Genomic DNA, 14,272 nt, shown 5'->3' on the forward strand with positions numbered 1-14,272 from the left:
GCATTTTGAGTCCTTTTTCTCCCAATCTCTCAGGTTTTGTAAGGTTTCCAATGGCTTCAGATCTTTTCTGTGTGATGTATGGGCGCAAGTGCAAGTACGGAGCTCCTTACTTCTCCGCCATCTTGCCCCCAGAAAAACTTAACTTTTTGTAAAGTTCAGGTCCATCACATCACAGAGTAACTCAAACTCTAAATCTGTTTTCTTATCATTTGATCTTGTGAAACATGGTGATGGTGCACACTTCCTATTGCATGATATTATTAAGCACAAACTCAGTGGTCCCGTTTGTAAAGCTAAGTTTGATTCCTGGATGAATATGGTGCCCACCAAATCTCTCTAGTTAGAGATCTCTTTGGTTAGCCATGGTGACCACCAAATCTCTTCTTTCTGTGGAATGTCTAATTTGTGTGATCTTCTAAGACCAGGTGAATATCTTGTTGCCAGTAATATTTTGTGCAATTATTTGTAATATTTTGTGCTGTCATTTTCTGAATCAATATTACACTGTGGATGGTAAAATGATTTTCTAATTTCATCATCCCTTCTACATTTACTATTAGTTGGCATTCACCTGTAATGAAGATTTTTCCTTTTTCTGTGCTTTCACTGTGTACTAATGAAACTAAAAAATTGCAGATTGTTATAATTCATTATTACCATTATTCTTTAAAATTTTTTTAATGTTCATTTGAGAAAGACAGACAGAGCATGAGTGGGGAAGGGTGAGAGAGAGAGGGAGACACAGAATCTGAAGCAGGCTCCAGGCTCTGAGCCATCAGAACAGAGCCTGATGTAGGGCTCAAATCCACAAACTGAGATCATGACCTGAGCCTAAGTCAGATGCTCAACTGACTGAGCCACCCAGGCATCCTTAATTATTCTTTTTATTCTCAAATTACTCCAGTTTTGGCCAATGGAAATCCCCAAGTTTGGTCTTTGGTCCCTTGGTTGTGACCCCATTTTGTCTTTGAGTGCTCCCTTGCATTTTATCATTGAAGAAATTACAGGCTCATTTTTTACTCATTCTACCCAGGAAACCGGAAGCAGCATTTCCCCCCCAAAAAGCCTGTGACAGCTATCAGTTTACTGCTGTCCTGCTTTGTAATACTGGACTTGGACTCTATAAACATGCTTCCTTTACCAGCTGCCACAGTGGGAAGCTTTGTCAGTAGATGGCACTGGAGGGACACTGCAGGAAACAGGCTTCTCTTGCTGGTGTGTATTCTCTTTTTTCTGCTCCGCCTGTGCAAGCCTTGTGCAAGAACGCACAGTGGCAGTCACTCTCTGGCTAGTTTTTCTGGCACCTTGGCCTGCAGTACTTTGCTCTGCAGTAGTGGCCCATGGTTTCCTGATTGCTGGCATCAGTCTCCTGGCTCTCCAGTGGGAAGTGTCCTGTTTGCCAACTTCAGCCCACCAGCTATGGATCAGCTGTAGCAAACTTCTCTACGGTCTCCTGGGCTACAGCTATATTCTCTCTAATGAAGTCTGAATCTCAGTTTTAGGGAGAGGGTCTCTCTTTAATAACAAATTGTCCCTTACATGGGTACTGTTAGCCTTCTGATGCTGTTAAGTTTCTCTTTTATCTCATCTGGTTAATCCCCTGTTTCTAGTTAATAATGTTTTACGTTAAACTTTCCCTGTTCAAATTACTAGTCTGTTTCATGTCTTATAACTGAACCCATACTGGTGGAGTTCAGGGAATAATCTTTGAGTGGTGCCACCATTCAGAGATGCGGTTTCTCAATTAAATCGGTATGTGTTTGAATTTGAGCATAGTGTTAAGCTGCTCACCAATAGGAAATGGGATGCTTGTATTCTCTGGTAAGCAGGGACAACACAATTAGTGAAACTATTACCTGTGGTTGATGGTGATGAGGTGCCAAACAAAGCAGGTACAATGGGAGCCCAAGGGACTGCTGTACCTCACTAATGATGACCTTAAGGATGGTGGTGTCTTAGCCTGTTTGAGCTACTGTAGCCAAAATACCAAAAAGACTCAGTGCCTTATAAACAACAGGTATTTACTTCTGACAGTTCTGGAGGCAGGGAAATTCAAGATAAAAGCATCAGTAGAGCTGGAATCTGAGAAGGGCCTACTTCTTAGATCATAGACAGCCATTTTCTTCCTGTGTCCTTCTGTGGTGAAAAGGGCCAGGGAGCTCTCAGGAGTCTCTTTTATAGGGACATCTATCTATTTATGAGGACTCCACTCTCCTGACCTAATCACCTCCCAAAAGCCCCACCTCTGATACTCTCATGTTGGGGGTCAGGTTTCAACATATGAATTTTGGAGGGACACAAACATTTAGTTTATAGCAGGTGATAGGGGATTGGGTCTTCTCATAGAAAAGCTTTTCCCACACCCAAGTGATAAATTAACTACCTCATGTATTTGTCTAATGGTTTTGTAGTTTCCTTTATTTAAAGGAATAAATTTAAAGGAATTTATTTTTTAAATGTTTATTTATTTTTGAGAGAGAGAGAGAGAGTAAGAAAGGCGGGGGGTGAGAGAGAGAAAGAGAGCAAGAATGGAGGAGGGGGAGACAGGTGGGGGAGAGCAGAAGATCTGAAGAGGGTTCTGTGCTGGCAATAGAGAGCCTGATGCAGGGCTCCAACTCGAGAACTGCAGGATCATGACCTGAGCTGAAACCGAATACTTAACCTATTGAGTCACCCAGGTGCCCCTTTATAGTTTCCTTTGAAATTTAGATTTCTGGTCTATTTGGAGAATTTTATGATGTACAGTGTGAGTTATGGATCCAATTTTATCTTTTCCCAAATGGATATCCAGTCACTCAACATCATTTGTTGAAGTCCATCTTTTCCCAAGTGATCTTAGATGGCATATTCTAATTTCCACATGTACTTGGGTGGATTTTTGGCTTTACTACTCCCTTCCCACTCTATTTGTTTGCCAGTACCACAGTATTTTTTATTAGAGAGGCTTTGTAGCCTGATTTAATACTTGTTAGGGCTATTGCTTTTATTTTCCTTTAATTATTGTATGTTTATTTTTCCATATGAACTTTAGAATTAGCTTGCATAATTCTAGGAAAAAGTTTACCTTTATTTTAACTGGAATCAAATTTATATATTACATGGGGGAGGATTGTCATCTTTATGATATTGAGTTGTCTTATATGAGAACAAATAATGCCTTTCCATTTCTTGAAGTCTTTTTTGGCTTGCAGAAGTGTTTCACAGTTTTTCTAATGTAGTTTTGGCACATTTCCTTAAGTATTTTATCTTTTTTGGTTTTGTTTCTAAAAATTTTTTCAATGTTTATTTGGAAGATGGAGAGTGGGGGAAGGGACAGAGAGAGAGACAGAATCGGAAGCAGACTCCTGGCTCTGAGCTGTCACTCAGGTGCCCCAGGTTTTGTTTCTATATTAAATGACATTATATCTTTTAAATGGTTACTGTTTGTATTTTTGTATATGTGTCTCAGGTACATTTTATATTATGGTACCTTACATAAATTAGTACTGATTCTCTTTTTCTAGGTGTAGTATTTCATGATCTATATAGAGATATAATGTAATTCTTTCTCAAATCTTACGCATCTATATGCTTATGATCATTGGCTCTTATCGCCAGTGCTTTGCTAGATAGTAGTGGAGTGGAGCAGGACAAACCTGCTTCATCCTGGATCTTAATAAGAATGTCTCTACTGTTTCTCCACCAAGTGTGACGCTGGATTTTGAGCTGAGATGTGAAATATTTTATCATGTCAAGAAAGTATCTCTTAATTTTATTTTTATGAAATTAAGAATGAGTGTTAAAATTTCTCAAAAGCTGTGCTACATTTTACTATGTGTTCGCAATTAGTTCTTTTCTCCCTTCTTCTATCGTGGTATATTGTTGGGAGAGAATAATTACCTGTATACCAGTTTTGGGTTTGAGCATGCAATTTGCTTTTTAAACAATGGAATTTGATCAATGGTGGTAGTGTGTCAGTTTCATAGGCCAAAGCATCATATGTTTCTCCTCACCCCTTTTGTGTTTCTGCCTCTACCATCAGAAGGACACGCCCTGAGTAGTAGATGATCCAAATGGAGAAGCATATGGAGCAGACCCGAATCCATCCTGCAGCCTGAAGCATAACCACCCTTGCCAACCCACAAACTAGAAAGTGAGAAGAAGAAAAATATTTGATGTGGTAAGCCACTGAGATGTCAGGGGTGTTTGTTACTCACTATTTTCACAGTAGTGGTAGCTTGCTAACACAATTTTTTTTATCATCTATACATCTAATCAACATTTTTCTCCTTAGATCTAACTACATGATGAACTACTAATGTATTTACTAATATTGAAGCTTGGTTGTCTGGGAATAACCGCACCCTTTGATTATGATACACTCCTTAAACTTAATTTTAAGCTGATAATTTTATTTAGGATTATTCCATTCCTAGCCATGAGTGAGATTGCTTTATACTTTTCGTGTGTGTGTGTGTGTGTGTGTGTGTGTGTGTGTGTGTAATCTTTACCAGGTTTGGGTGTTAAAATTATACTTGTTTCATAAAGATCATTTGAGAGTTTTCCCTCTGTGCTACTATTTAAATGATATTGGGCTTATCTGGTCTTTTTTTTTTTTTTTTTTTTTTTTAATCTTTTAATATTTTGTTTATTTTTGAAAGCGAGAGATCGCGTGAGCAGGGGAGGGCCAGAGAGAAAGGGAGACGCAGAATCTGAAGACAGGCTCCAGGCTCTGAGCTGTCAGCACAGAGCCCGATGTGGGGCTCAAACCCACGAACAATGAGATCATGACCTGGGCCAAAGTCAGACGCTCAACTGACTGAGCCACCCAGGCGCCCCTGGTCTTTGAAAGTTTGATAGAATTCCCCTGTAAAATCATTTGGATCTAAATTTTATAGTTAGTTCTTTGATAACTTCTTTCCTTTATAGAAATCTGTCTAGTTATGCTTTCCATGTATAGCAAGGCCGGTTTTGGTAAATTGTATTTTTTTAGAAAATAATCCAATTCATCTAGATTTTCCATTTTATTTGTAGGAGTTGTATAGTCTTTTGATACTTAAAAAGTTATCAGTTTCGTTGATTATCTCCTTGCTTTTATTTCTTATTTGTGCTTTCTATCTTTGTTCCTTTATCGGGTTAGTTAAGGGTTTATCTATTTTGTTGTTGCTTTTCACAAAGAGGAAGCATTTTGATTTATTAGTTTCTACTATTTCTCTGTTCTCTAACTCAGAACTTTTGCTTTTAAGTTTACTATTTCCTTCTTTCTGCTTTCTTCTGCTTTACTTTGTTGCTCTTTTAAAATTTTGAAGATGGGAGCTCAATTCATTTTCCTTTTTTTAATGTGTTGTTGCAGGTATTTAAGGCTGTGGATTTTCTGTGATCACTGACTTAACTGCACTCTATTGATTTTGTGTTTGCATTATGATTCTTTTTTAGAAATTCTTAATTTTTCCCCTTTTGTCCTATTAATAAATTATTTAATAAAGAATTTTTAAATTTCCAAATGGAATTTCTAGTTTCAGAAAGAGCAGAGGAACAAGACATGGAACTAAAAATGCTTGCTCGACTTCAGGCTTCCAGAGCTTTTCATTTTGAATGAAATTGAAAATCTTGATTATTACCTGAAACTGTATTTAAGAATTTTCCAATACACGAGGCCTATTTATTATCTATGAGGGATCAACATAGCTATCAGGAAAAAAATAGCTATGGAATCTATCAGGGTTTCTTCCAAGGGCAAGAAAGCAATAAATTTACTGAGCAAATTAATGGTGAGTGATAAGAAACAATAAAATTGATTTGTGATTGCATCCAGGCTTTCATTAGCTTTCGTATCAGCTTTGTGAAAATTATAAAAAGGTGTTCCATTGGGTGTAAGTGGCTTGTGGAGTCCATGGATGGAGAATTTCTGGCTGATTATCAGTCCCCACTTGAATTCTGTTACCTTAACTAGGAACTTTAGCTCAGCCAGAAACTGTACAGTTAATCCAGAAGACCCTAGATTGCTCTCTACTAAGGTTAGCAGGTTCATTAAAATAGTTACACTTGTTAACTGCTGGCAGTTGTGCGCAGGGGGAGGTGGGGGTAGAAAACAACGGATTGCTAAGACAGTGCGCCTTAAATGCTCTCATCCAAAAAAGTGATGATTATGTGATAGGATAGAGGAGGTGACAAGATAGAGGTGTTAACTAATGTTATGGTGGTAATCATTTTGTAGTATATAAGTGTATCAAATCATCATTTAGTATACCTTAAACTTACATAATGTTTTATGTCATTTGCATCTCAGTTAAGCTGGGGGAATAAAAAGCCACAGATACCACCAAACTCTCATTATATTTGAGGTATAAGATTTATTCACACACACAAAAAATAATCACAACCAAATGTACACTAATTCAAAAAACAAAGGATTACAGTGACATAAAATTTTATGTTCTCTTTTATAAGTGTGTAAAAGTATTTTGTTTGCTTCTACATAAATTTCCATTCATAAAAGAATAGCAAACATTAAAATGCACTGACAGTTTGCATTTCTTATATGGAAAGAACATAGACCAAACTCTGGGGCTTTAGTTTGCAAGGATGTTACCATGAAGCGACATGCTAAACTAATGATCAAAAATGGTATCTATTTCCAGATCCATATACATATACATTCACCAACTAAGCTGAGAAATAAGCATTTCATATTGTCGCCCATCTTGCTATAATATATTCTTTCTTTTTACTAAAAGCAGAGTAAGAAATTGCATTTTCTCCTTTTAATTGAACTCAGAAGATTTACTCTCTAATTCATGAGAAATGCGAAATTTCAGTTGTTTATCTTCTTCCGCACTCTCAGAGTCTTGGACTAGCTCCTTTTCATGGCTTTGAACTGTTTGGCTGACAAGCTCACTGCTGACATCCTGACTTTCCTGACTACCAATCTCCTGGGAATGTGTATTGTTCTCATCACTTGCCTTCAGCTTATACTCTTTGGAGTGCTTGCGGCTCTTGGTTTCCATACTGTGGTCATCCACCTGACTTGTTTCCTGGCTGTCCTTCCCATGGCTATCCCCATCAAGAGACCTCCGCACGGTGTGGGAAAGGAGAACAGCATTGAAGTCATCTTCCATACTCTGACTTTTCACAAGTGATGTGAAGTCCTCCTCTGTAGAATCAGGATACTGAATCACAGAACAAATGGAAGAAGGAATAAATGAATAGTCAGGGATAGGGGTGTTGTAATTCTGCTTCCTAACTTTTAGGCCAATTTAAACTGATAATTGTCTAAATTTGGGTGAAGCCAAAAACAGGACTAGCATGTTATTTTGCCAAGACTTTTCACATATTCATCTCCAGTTTAATAGGTACATCAATTATGCATATGATGAAAACTTGAAGTAGGTCTCATTATCTCTGTTTTACATAAAGGGAAAGTGAATAGAAAGTTAGAGTAAAATGAATAGTAAATGCCAAGGGTATGTGTTCAATCCAGATCCTTCCACTGTACATTTAGTGTGATTTGCAACTCTACAGTTTATCTTAGAGTACTAGGTACTTAGGAATTTAGCTTCAAAACCTGACCATTATACTGTGAAAATAATTGATATTTTCCAAAGTTTTTTTTAAACTAAAAAAGTGAAAGAATAAATGCTTTACAGCCAGGATTTGGAAAAAGAGCATTGTGATTGAGAGATAAAATTAGGGAGAAATAGCATGGCCTTAAACATAAAATCACCAAGGGGAAAGAGGTTTTCTGTTTGAAAGTCATAAATTAATAATGTTACTGAATGAATAAATGAATATGCCTATGCACACCTGGAGTTCCTAGAATTGGGCTCTAATCATAAATATCTGATGTGTCTGTTAAAGGATTTACCTGGCCTTCGTATCTGTGGGACTTCTTAGACTTGGACCTCAGTCCATGAGCCACACTATCACCTCGGCCATCATATGAGTCTCTTGTGGGGACAGCTGGGGTGAACAACTGGGTTGCTGGAACGTCAGTGGGAAAGTCAGTGACCAGTTCATCAGATTCATCGGACTGGTTAGAGTCGTCATCTATGTCATGGGAATCAACGGAGTCCTGGCTATCCACATCATCGGCATCATCTTCATCATCTACATCATGGCTTTCATTGGACTTACTTGCGAGGGTCTAAAAATCAAGACGGTCAGAAAAATTCAGGTAAAGGTTTTTATTTTCCCTTAGTCTTTAGAGTGTCTTTCAAACTATTTTGTTTTCAGAATCTTTGATTCACAGTAATGTACTCAGTGGCTATTAGGAGCAAATGTTAGTATCTTTAACACAAGGATAAGTGGAATCATAATCTGAGGTGTTTTGCTTGATTTTCCATAAGTAATTATTTTCATAGACCTTTTCAAGCAATATACGTGAGTATATCGTTTAAATTGATAACATTGCTTTTCCTTGTTCATATTAGATATTATTATTTAATTGACCAAATTCAATGATGAAATAACTACAGCTACATAATTATGGGATTATTTTTTCTATTTGAAATAAGAATTCTCAGGATATTGGAGCACTCCTATATTAATGCATACACAAAAACCTAAAACCACCTCCTTATTAGCATGGATAAGCAAAAGGTGTATAAATTGCAGCTCAAAGCTGTCAGTTAAATTAACCAATTAATGTCTATTAAACTTCTGATTAGCAAATATAGTAGGTTATTTATGTAGCTTTCCTATTTAGAGATTCTTAACATATTCAAACAGATCTTAAGGAAAACAAATTTAACTTATCTGTCTGTTTAGCAAATATATTAAAAATCCTAATAAAAAAGATAGTTCTCACATAAACCATTATGTTAGGAACAGAAATGTTCCTAGAGACAAAATCTTGGCTTTCATAGGCATTAATTAGATGCTTATCAGATACTGGATAAGACATCTACAAAATACCTTAAAATATTAAGAGTCTTAGTATTTCAAATAACAGACATTGGCAAACATTTCCTGCCACCCTAAACTTATCTGTAGGAATCTGTTACTTCTGCCATTTAGTAAATACATGTTTTTCTTCTGAGCAAGTTTTAGACTGGCAATTTACTGGAAAATTTGCTAAGAGAATCTTGTCAGACTTGAACACGGGCAATGTTATTAGTAGAAAGAGTGGCTTCTTTAATCTCCCCAAGGCATGGTCAGCCTCGGATTCAAGGTGAGAACTTACCTTTTGTTTGAAGTCATCAGTTTCTTCAGGGAGTACAGTATTCTGAAGAAGGAGGGACATATATCAGGCAGTGTACATCAAACATGCCTAATATTGTAATTAAAAAGTTAGCCTTTTCTATCCCAAGCAGTTCTCCTTTTTCAGCCTCAAACGTGGGTGGCTTAAAGTGAAGGGAAGTCAACGGGACCAGATCAATTGCTATCTTGAGCTTACGTTTACCCACAGGCAGGAAGGCTCCATTTATCGGCCCAAATGGCCTGCATGATAGCTACTTTTTGTTGCTGTGATCTAATTTGAAAAATGTAATTTTTAAAATTAGTTAAAAATTAAAAATACCTGTAGTGCTAGGGAACTCTGCTTCTGAGATGGGTCAGGCTTTAGCCAAGTAGCTACAGCACCAGGGTATTTGTTGTAAAGCTACAAAAAATGTTGCATATTTGTCATTATTTGAAAAAGAAACATAAAAGATCTCTAAGAGATTAGCTAAAAAAACCAACTACACTTCACTGACCTTGGTGGATAAGCATAATATGCATGTATGTGGTCAACCAGAGCCTTAGATATCTCTTTTAGCATTTATTTTTCTTGCAGATTCATTTAATATACTCTTACATAGCACTTACTGGGGACCAGGTACTTTTTTTCAAAGTGATTTACAAATATTTATTCATTTAATCATCTCAAACCCCTGTGAGATGAGTAGCATTATTTTTCCCATTTTACAGATTGGGAGAAATTCAGCCACAATGAAGTTTCATGGTAGAAAGTAGCAGATTCAGGGTTCAAATCCAGGCAAACTGGCTCTTTGCACTGATACATTCTGTGCATACTGAATACTGTGCATTCCTGTTCCATGCTTGCTAGCTGAAATTTCCTCAGATAAAGCACAGCTAAAGCAGAAGTTCCCTTAATGGGTGGTGATCTTCATCTAAAGCTATGCTGTCTGATATGGTATCCTCCAGCCATAGAACATGTGGTTACTTAATTAAAATTTAATAAAATTTAAAAATCAGTTAATAGCCACAGGTGTCTAGCTGCTCTCTGAGTGGACGGTACAGAAGTAGAATATTAACATCATCACACAGAAGTTCTGTTGCTCCAAGGTGCCACAGACATGAATGGTTTTTCCTCTAGCCAAGTTATTTATCTGGAAAATGATTATCCTAGTGCAGACGAGTGGAAGTTGCTCTGAATAAGTGTCATCTGATGAGCTGTATCACCCAGAGCCAATCCTTTCACATCCCTGTCATTGAGAATGAGATTCCTGGCGGTTCCACAGAGTCCCTTTCACAGCCAACCACCAAGTGGGGGAGGGGTGGGGAGGCAGCCAGTCAGGAGCACTTGGGTTTCCTCATGGCTGGCTCTAACCAGAGAAGCTTCACAGTGGGCTTCTCAGAAAGCATTTGCTGAAAGAAGGGGTCCCTTGCCTAAAAATGATCTGAAAACTACTGGTCTAGATGAGTTCCAAGTTTCCGTCTTGGAAAGATTATATACAAATATGTTATAATGTATATAATTAGTAATTAATATATTTATACTTAATATATCTATTTCCCAATGAGACATGTAATATGGGCTCAGAGGGAATCCATTTATAAGTTCAATTTATGATTTAAAACAAGGTAATATGAAGACAATGTAGATGAACAAAATAAGCAGACCAAACCCCCTAATAGTCGTAACACTCACAGATAACCAGGGTTCATCTTCAGAGGTGTTTCCTATTAACTTTCCATGTTTCCTGCTAGTCTAAGGTTCTAGGATTCTGGTGGGTTGAATCTTCTAACTGTCATTTAATAATTTATACTGTCATAGCTTTATGTGCCATATTTGTTCTATTAAGAAGGCACTAATCCTTGCCTCAAATAGTGTGACGTCTATAGTTTCTGGAAATGTAAGTTTTTCTGGGTTGTTCAATACTTGTTTTCTTAAATCAGTTGGACATGCCTATAACACCTACTTGCACACCCAAACACATACAGCAATACTTCTCTAAATGTCTTCATTAAGCAATCTATTTTCCGTGACCCCAGGCAACTCTCTATGGCCTTTATTCTGTTCATCTGGGATTGAATTCTGTGTGCTTTTTGTGAGCTCCTCAGGACAATGCCCATTTGTTGTTTGGCTGGCACAGTTTCACCTTTTTTGGAGAGGCGTGTACATCTATGGTGCTGGTCAAAGACTTATAATAAAGGGTTTGATTTGGTCTTCTGTTTGATTAGAAAATTATCTAAAATCAGCTGACACGCATAATAGATCTAAACAGTATGAAAGACTATCTTTATGTAATGGGCTTCTTAGCAAATATCTTAGAAGATAGTGTGAATTTTAGAGTCACATAAACTATCCAGTAATGTGAGACAAATGTTACACTTAGTAAAGCAAAGGGTGGAGCTTTCTACGTCTAGCACAGTATGTTGACTCATGGAAAGAAAAAGTCACACAACTTCATAGAATTCATTTTACGTAAGTGATAATGGTCTAGAGCGTTATTTCATTGTATAAAAAATCTAATTTGATGTTAAGAGCAAATAGTTACTAAAAATTATATAGCTCTTCCTTAACTTGCAGTGGGGTTATGTCCCAATAAACCCATTGCAGGTTGAAAATACGGTGTGTCGTAGATGTAATCAATATACCTAACATATGGAGTGTCATAACTTAGTCTAGCCCACCTTAAATATGCTCAGAATGCTTCCATTAGCCTGAAGTTGGTCAAACACATCTAGCACAAAGCCCATTTTATAATAAAGTATTGAATATCTCATATGATGTATTGAATACTGTACTTAAAGTAAAATATGACATGGTTGTATGGGCACAGAATGGTCAAAAGCATATTGGTGTTTAGCCTTGTGATCATGTGGCTGACAGGAAGCTGCAGTTCACTGTTCACTACCACTGCCCAGCATCACAAGGGAGTATTATGTATTGTTAGCCTAGGAAAAGGTCAAAATTCAAAATTTGAGGTATGGTTTTTACTAAATGCATATGGCTTTATCACCATCATAAAGTTGAAAAATTGTATATTGAACCATGATAAATCGAGGACCATCTGTAAATGTACTTAGTACTGGCCTAGGTTGAAAGCAGGCAGTCACTACTTATCAATTAACAGCATGACTATGAACTTAAGTAAAATGGCAACAAATGTTTGTGGTGCCTCTTGTATAGCTGCATAAGTAATTTAAGGACATGATAAACCTAAAAGATGCTTACCTGCTTTTCCTCAGAGCTCCCAGAATCAGCATGTTTAATCTTTGAAACAGAAAAGATGAAGATTATAATGTGAATGTGTTCCCAGCACATGGGAGTACATAATTCATGTATTTTCAGAAATTTCCTTTAAGATTCAGCTGTACTCACTGGAATGGCATAGGCAATGCCCAGGAGGCAGAAGCAAATCACTGCAATTCTCATGGTTATTCTTCCTGAAAAATATTTTGTAAGGAATATTTAATTTCTTTGTAGGGTGAAACAGTGATACCTCTGGATGCTACCATATTACAAAATAATTACAAATAAAATGCATTTTCTGTACAACATTCTCTTCCTTTTGGAGAAAACTTTTGTTGCATTCACTATGGTCTTTTGAGTTAATATTTGTAATGCCACCTCTATCCTCCATCTCTCACTATTAGGTAAGGGAGAAAGGAATGTTATGAGTTTATATTTAACTTTAAAATTTAGAGTTCCAGGGATTATACCATTACTATCTGATATCTCCAGCTGTCTAACCCTAAAAACAGATCATTAATAATTTAATTAAAATATAAGCTAGTGTTAGTATACTTATTTCTTAGAGAAGAAAAACACAAGGAAAAAAAGAGAAAGTAAAACTACAGAAAGAAACTTGCTTTCTCTATTTTTCAAGCATGCATTTTAAATGTGATTCTTAACTAATTATTAAAAAGTTACTACTTAGGTAAAACTCAGTTATTTAAGAAAGGCATTCTAGAAATTTGAAACAAAAAACAACACGTTGAAAATAGTCAACAGCTTTTCTATTCATGATAACAAGTCTACATAGTGTCAATTTGTATTTTGGTGAAAAATTTAACAGCTAAATACAGAAGTAAAATATTCAGGAAGGTTTGTTTTTTTTTCTTAAAAATAGGATGGATACATTAAATCATCAAAAAGCAGCATTATTATTAGCTTACATTACCACTAAAGATCCTTTTCCTTTTAAATGCTCCCACAACCATCTACCCATTAGAAATAATGTATATGTAATCATTTGAAAGGGGCATAGAATGTTTATTTTATTTTTTTCTGTTTGGAAGAAATAGTGTTAGTTCTTTTGAGGACTCGAAGTATTTCTGAATTATATATATGACTGGCTTTCAAAATAGCCAGTCACTTTTCTCCAGGAAATCTATAATGTATTTGGCATGCTCAAGTAAAGGACAAGAACGATTTAAGTCTGCTTAACAGCTTTACAGTTTAACTCTTCCTTACCACTTGCCCTCCCCCGTGAAATGAAGCCAAGCACATAGGACAGTGCACTGCGGGCTTACCTTGAGCTGTGGTTGCTGAGAAGAGAGCCCAGTCCTGGACCGTGTGGCAGTGCTAGCCTTCTCTTCTTGCTGCTGACACCCAGGACCTCCCAGAATTTAAATGCTGCTCCCGACATTCTCCACCAACACAGGGAGGCGGAGAAATGTGTCATGAGGTTTTTTTTGCCACTGCCCAACCCACTTGCTCCCACACTTCCCCTCTGGTTTTTGTGGTTAAAAAAGACAAAGAAGCAAACACACAAACTACTCTACAGTTAAAATATTACTTACATACAGTATCATTAACTAGATTTTGCATTTATGGGATTGACATTCAGAGTCATCGAAGGGCATTGAGGGGTCCTCTAAAAAAAGCGGGGAGGAATGACTAGTTCTTTCAGAGAGTTTATAATTTCTGAATTAGAAGGAAAATTGTTATATGAATCAGTCCTAAATAAAATGAAAAGAAATGGATTTTTGTTTCTTTCGGGGTAAATAACAGATTAAGGTAATATAAACAACCACACTTGCCTGATAATTATACTTGTTTAACAGCTGCAAGACTACCGTTCAGGTGTACGAAAAGTTCAGAAAGTCTTCCTCCATCCTTTAC

The 14,272-nt window shown here is 36.8% G+C and overlaps 1 protein-coding gene across 2 annotated transcripts; it reads right to left on the reverse strand.

Annotated features, from left to right (window-relative positions):
* Positions 1-6,403: 6,403 nt before the first annotated feature.
* SPP1 (secreted phosphoprotein 1) lies at positions 6,404-13,784 on the reverse strand. Of its 2 annotated transcripts, XM_039224541.1 has the most exons (7): positions 13,681-13,784; positions 12,527-12,591; positions 12,380-12,418; positions 9,497-9,577; positions 9,161-9,202; positions 7,844-8,122; positions 6,404-7,148 (listed from the first exon to the last, which is right to left on the reverse strand). In XM_039224541.1, exons 2-7 carry the CDS (start codon positions 12,578-12,580, stop codon positions 6,744-6,746), a joined length of 900 nt encoding a protein of 299 aa, XP_039080472.1. In that variant the 5' UTR covers positions 12,581-12,591; positions 13,681-13,784; the 3' UTR covers positions 6,404-6,743. The 2 variants fall into 2 exon arrangements, with proteins under 2 accessions (XP_039080472.1, XP_039080473.1); XM_039224542.1 differs by lacking the exon at positions 9,497-9,577.
* Positions 13,785-14,272: the final 488 nt, after the last annotated feature.

Source organism: Hyaena hyaena, unplaced genomic scaffold (assembly GCF_003009895.1).
Source record: "Hyaena hyaena isolate Hyena2069 unplaced genomic scaffold, ASM300989v1 scaffold_1666, whole genome shotgun sequence".
Classification (NCBI taxonomy): Eukaryota; Metazoa; Chordata; class Mammalia; order Carnivora; family Hyaenidae; genus Hyaena; species Hyaena hyaena.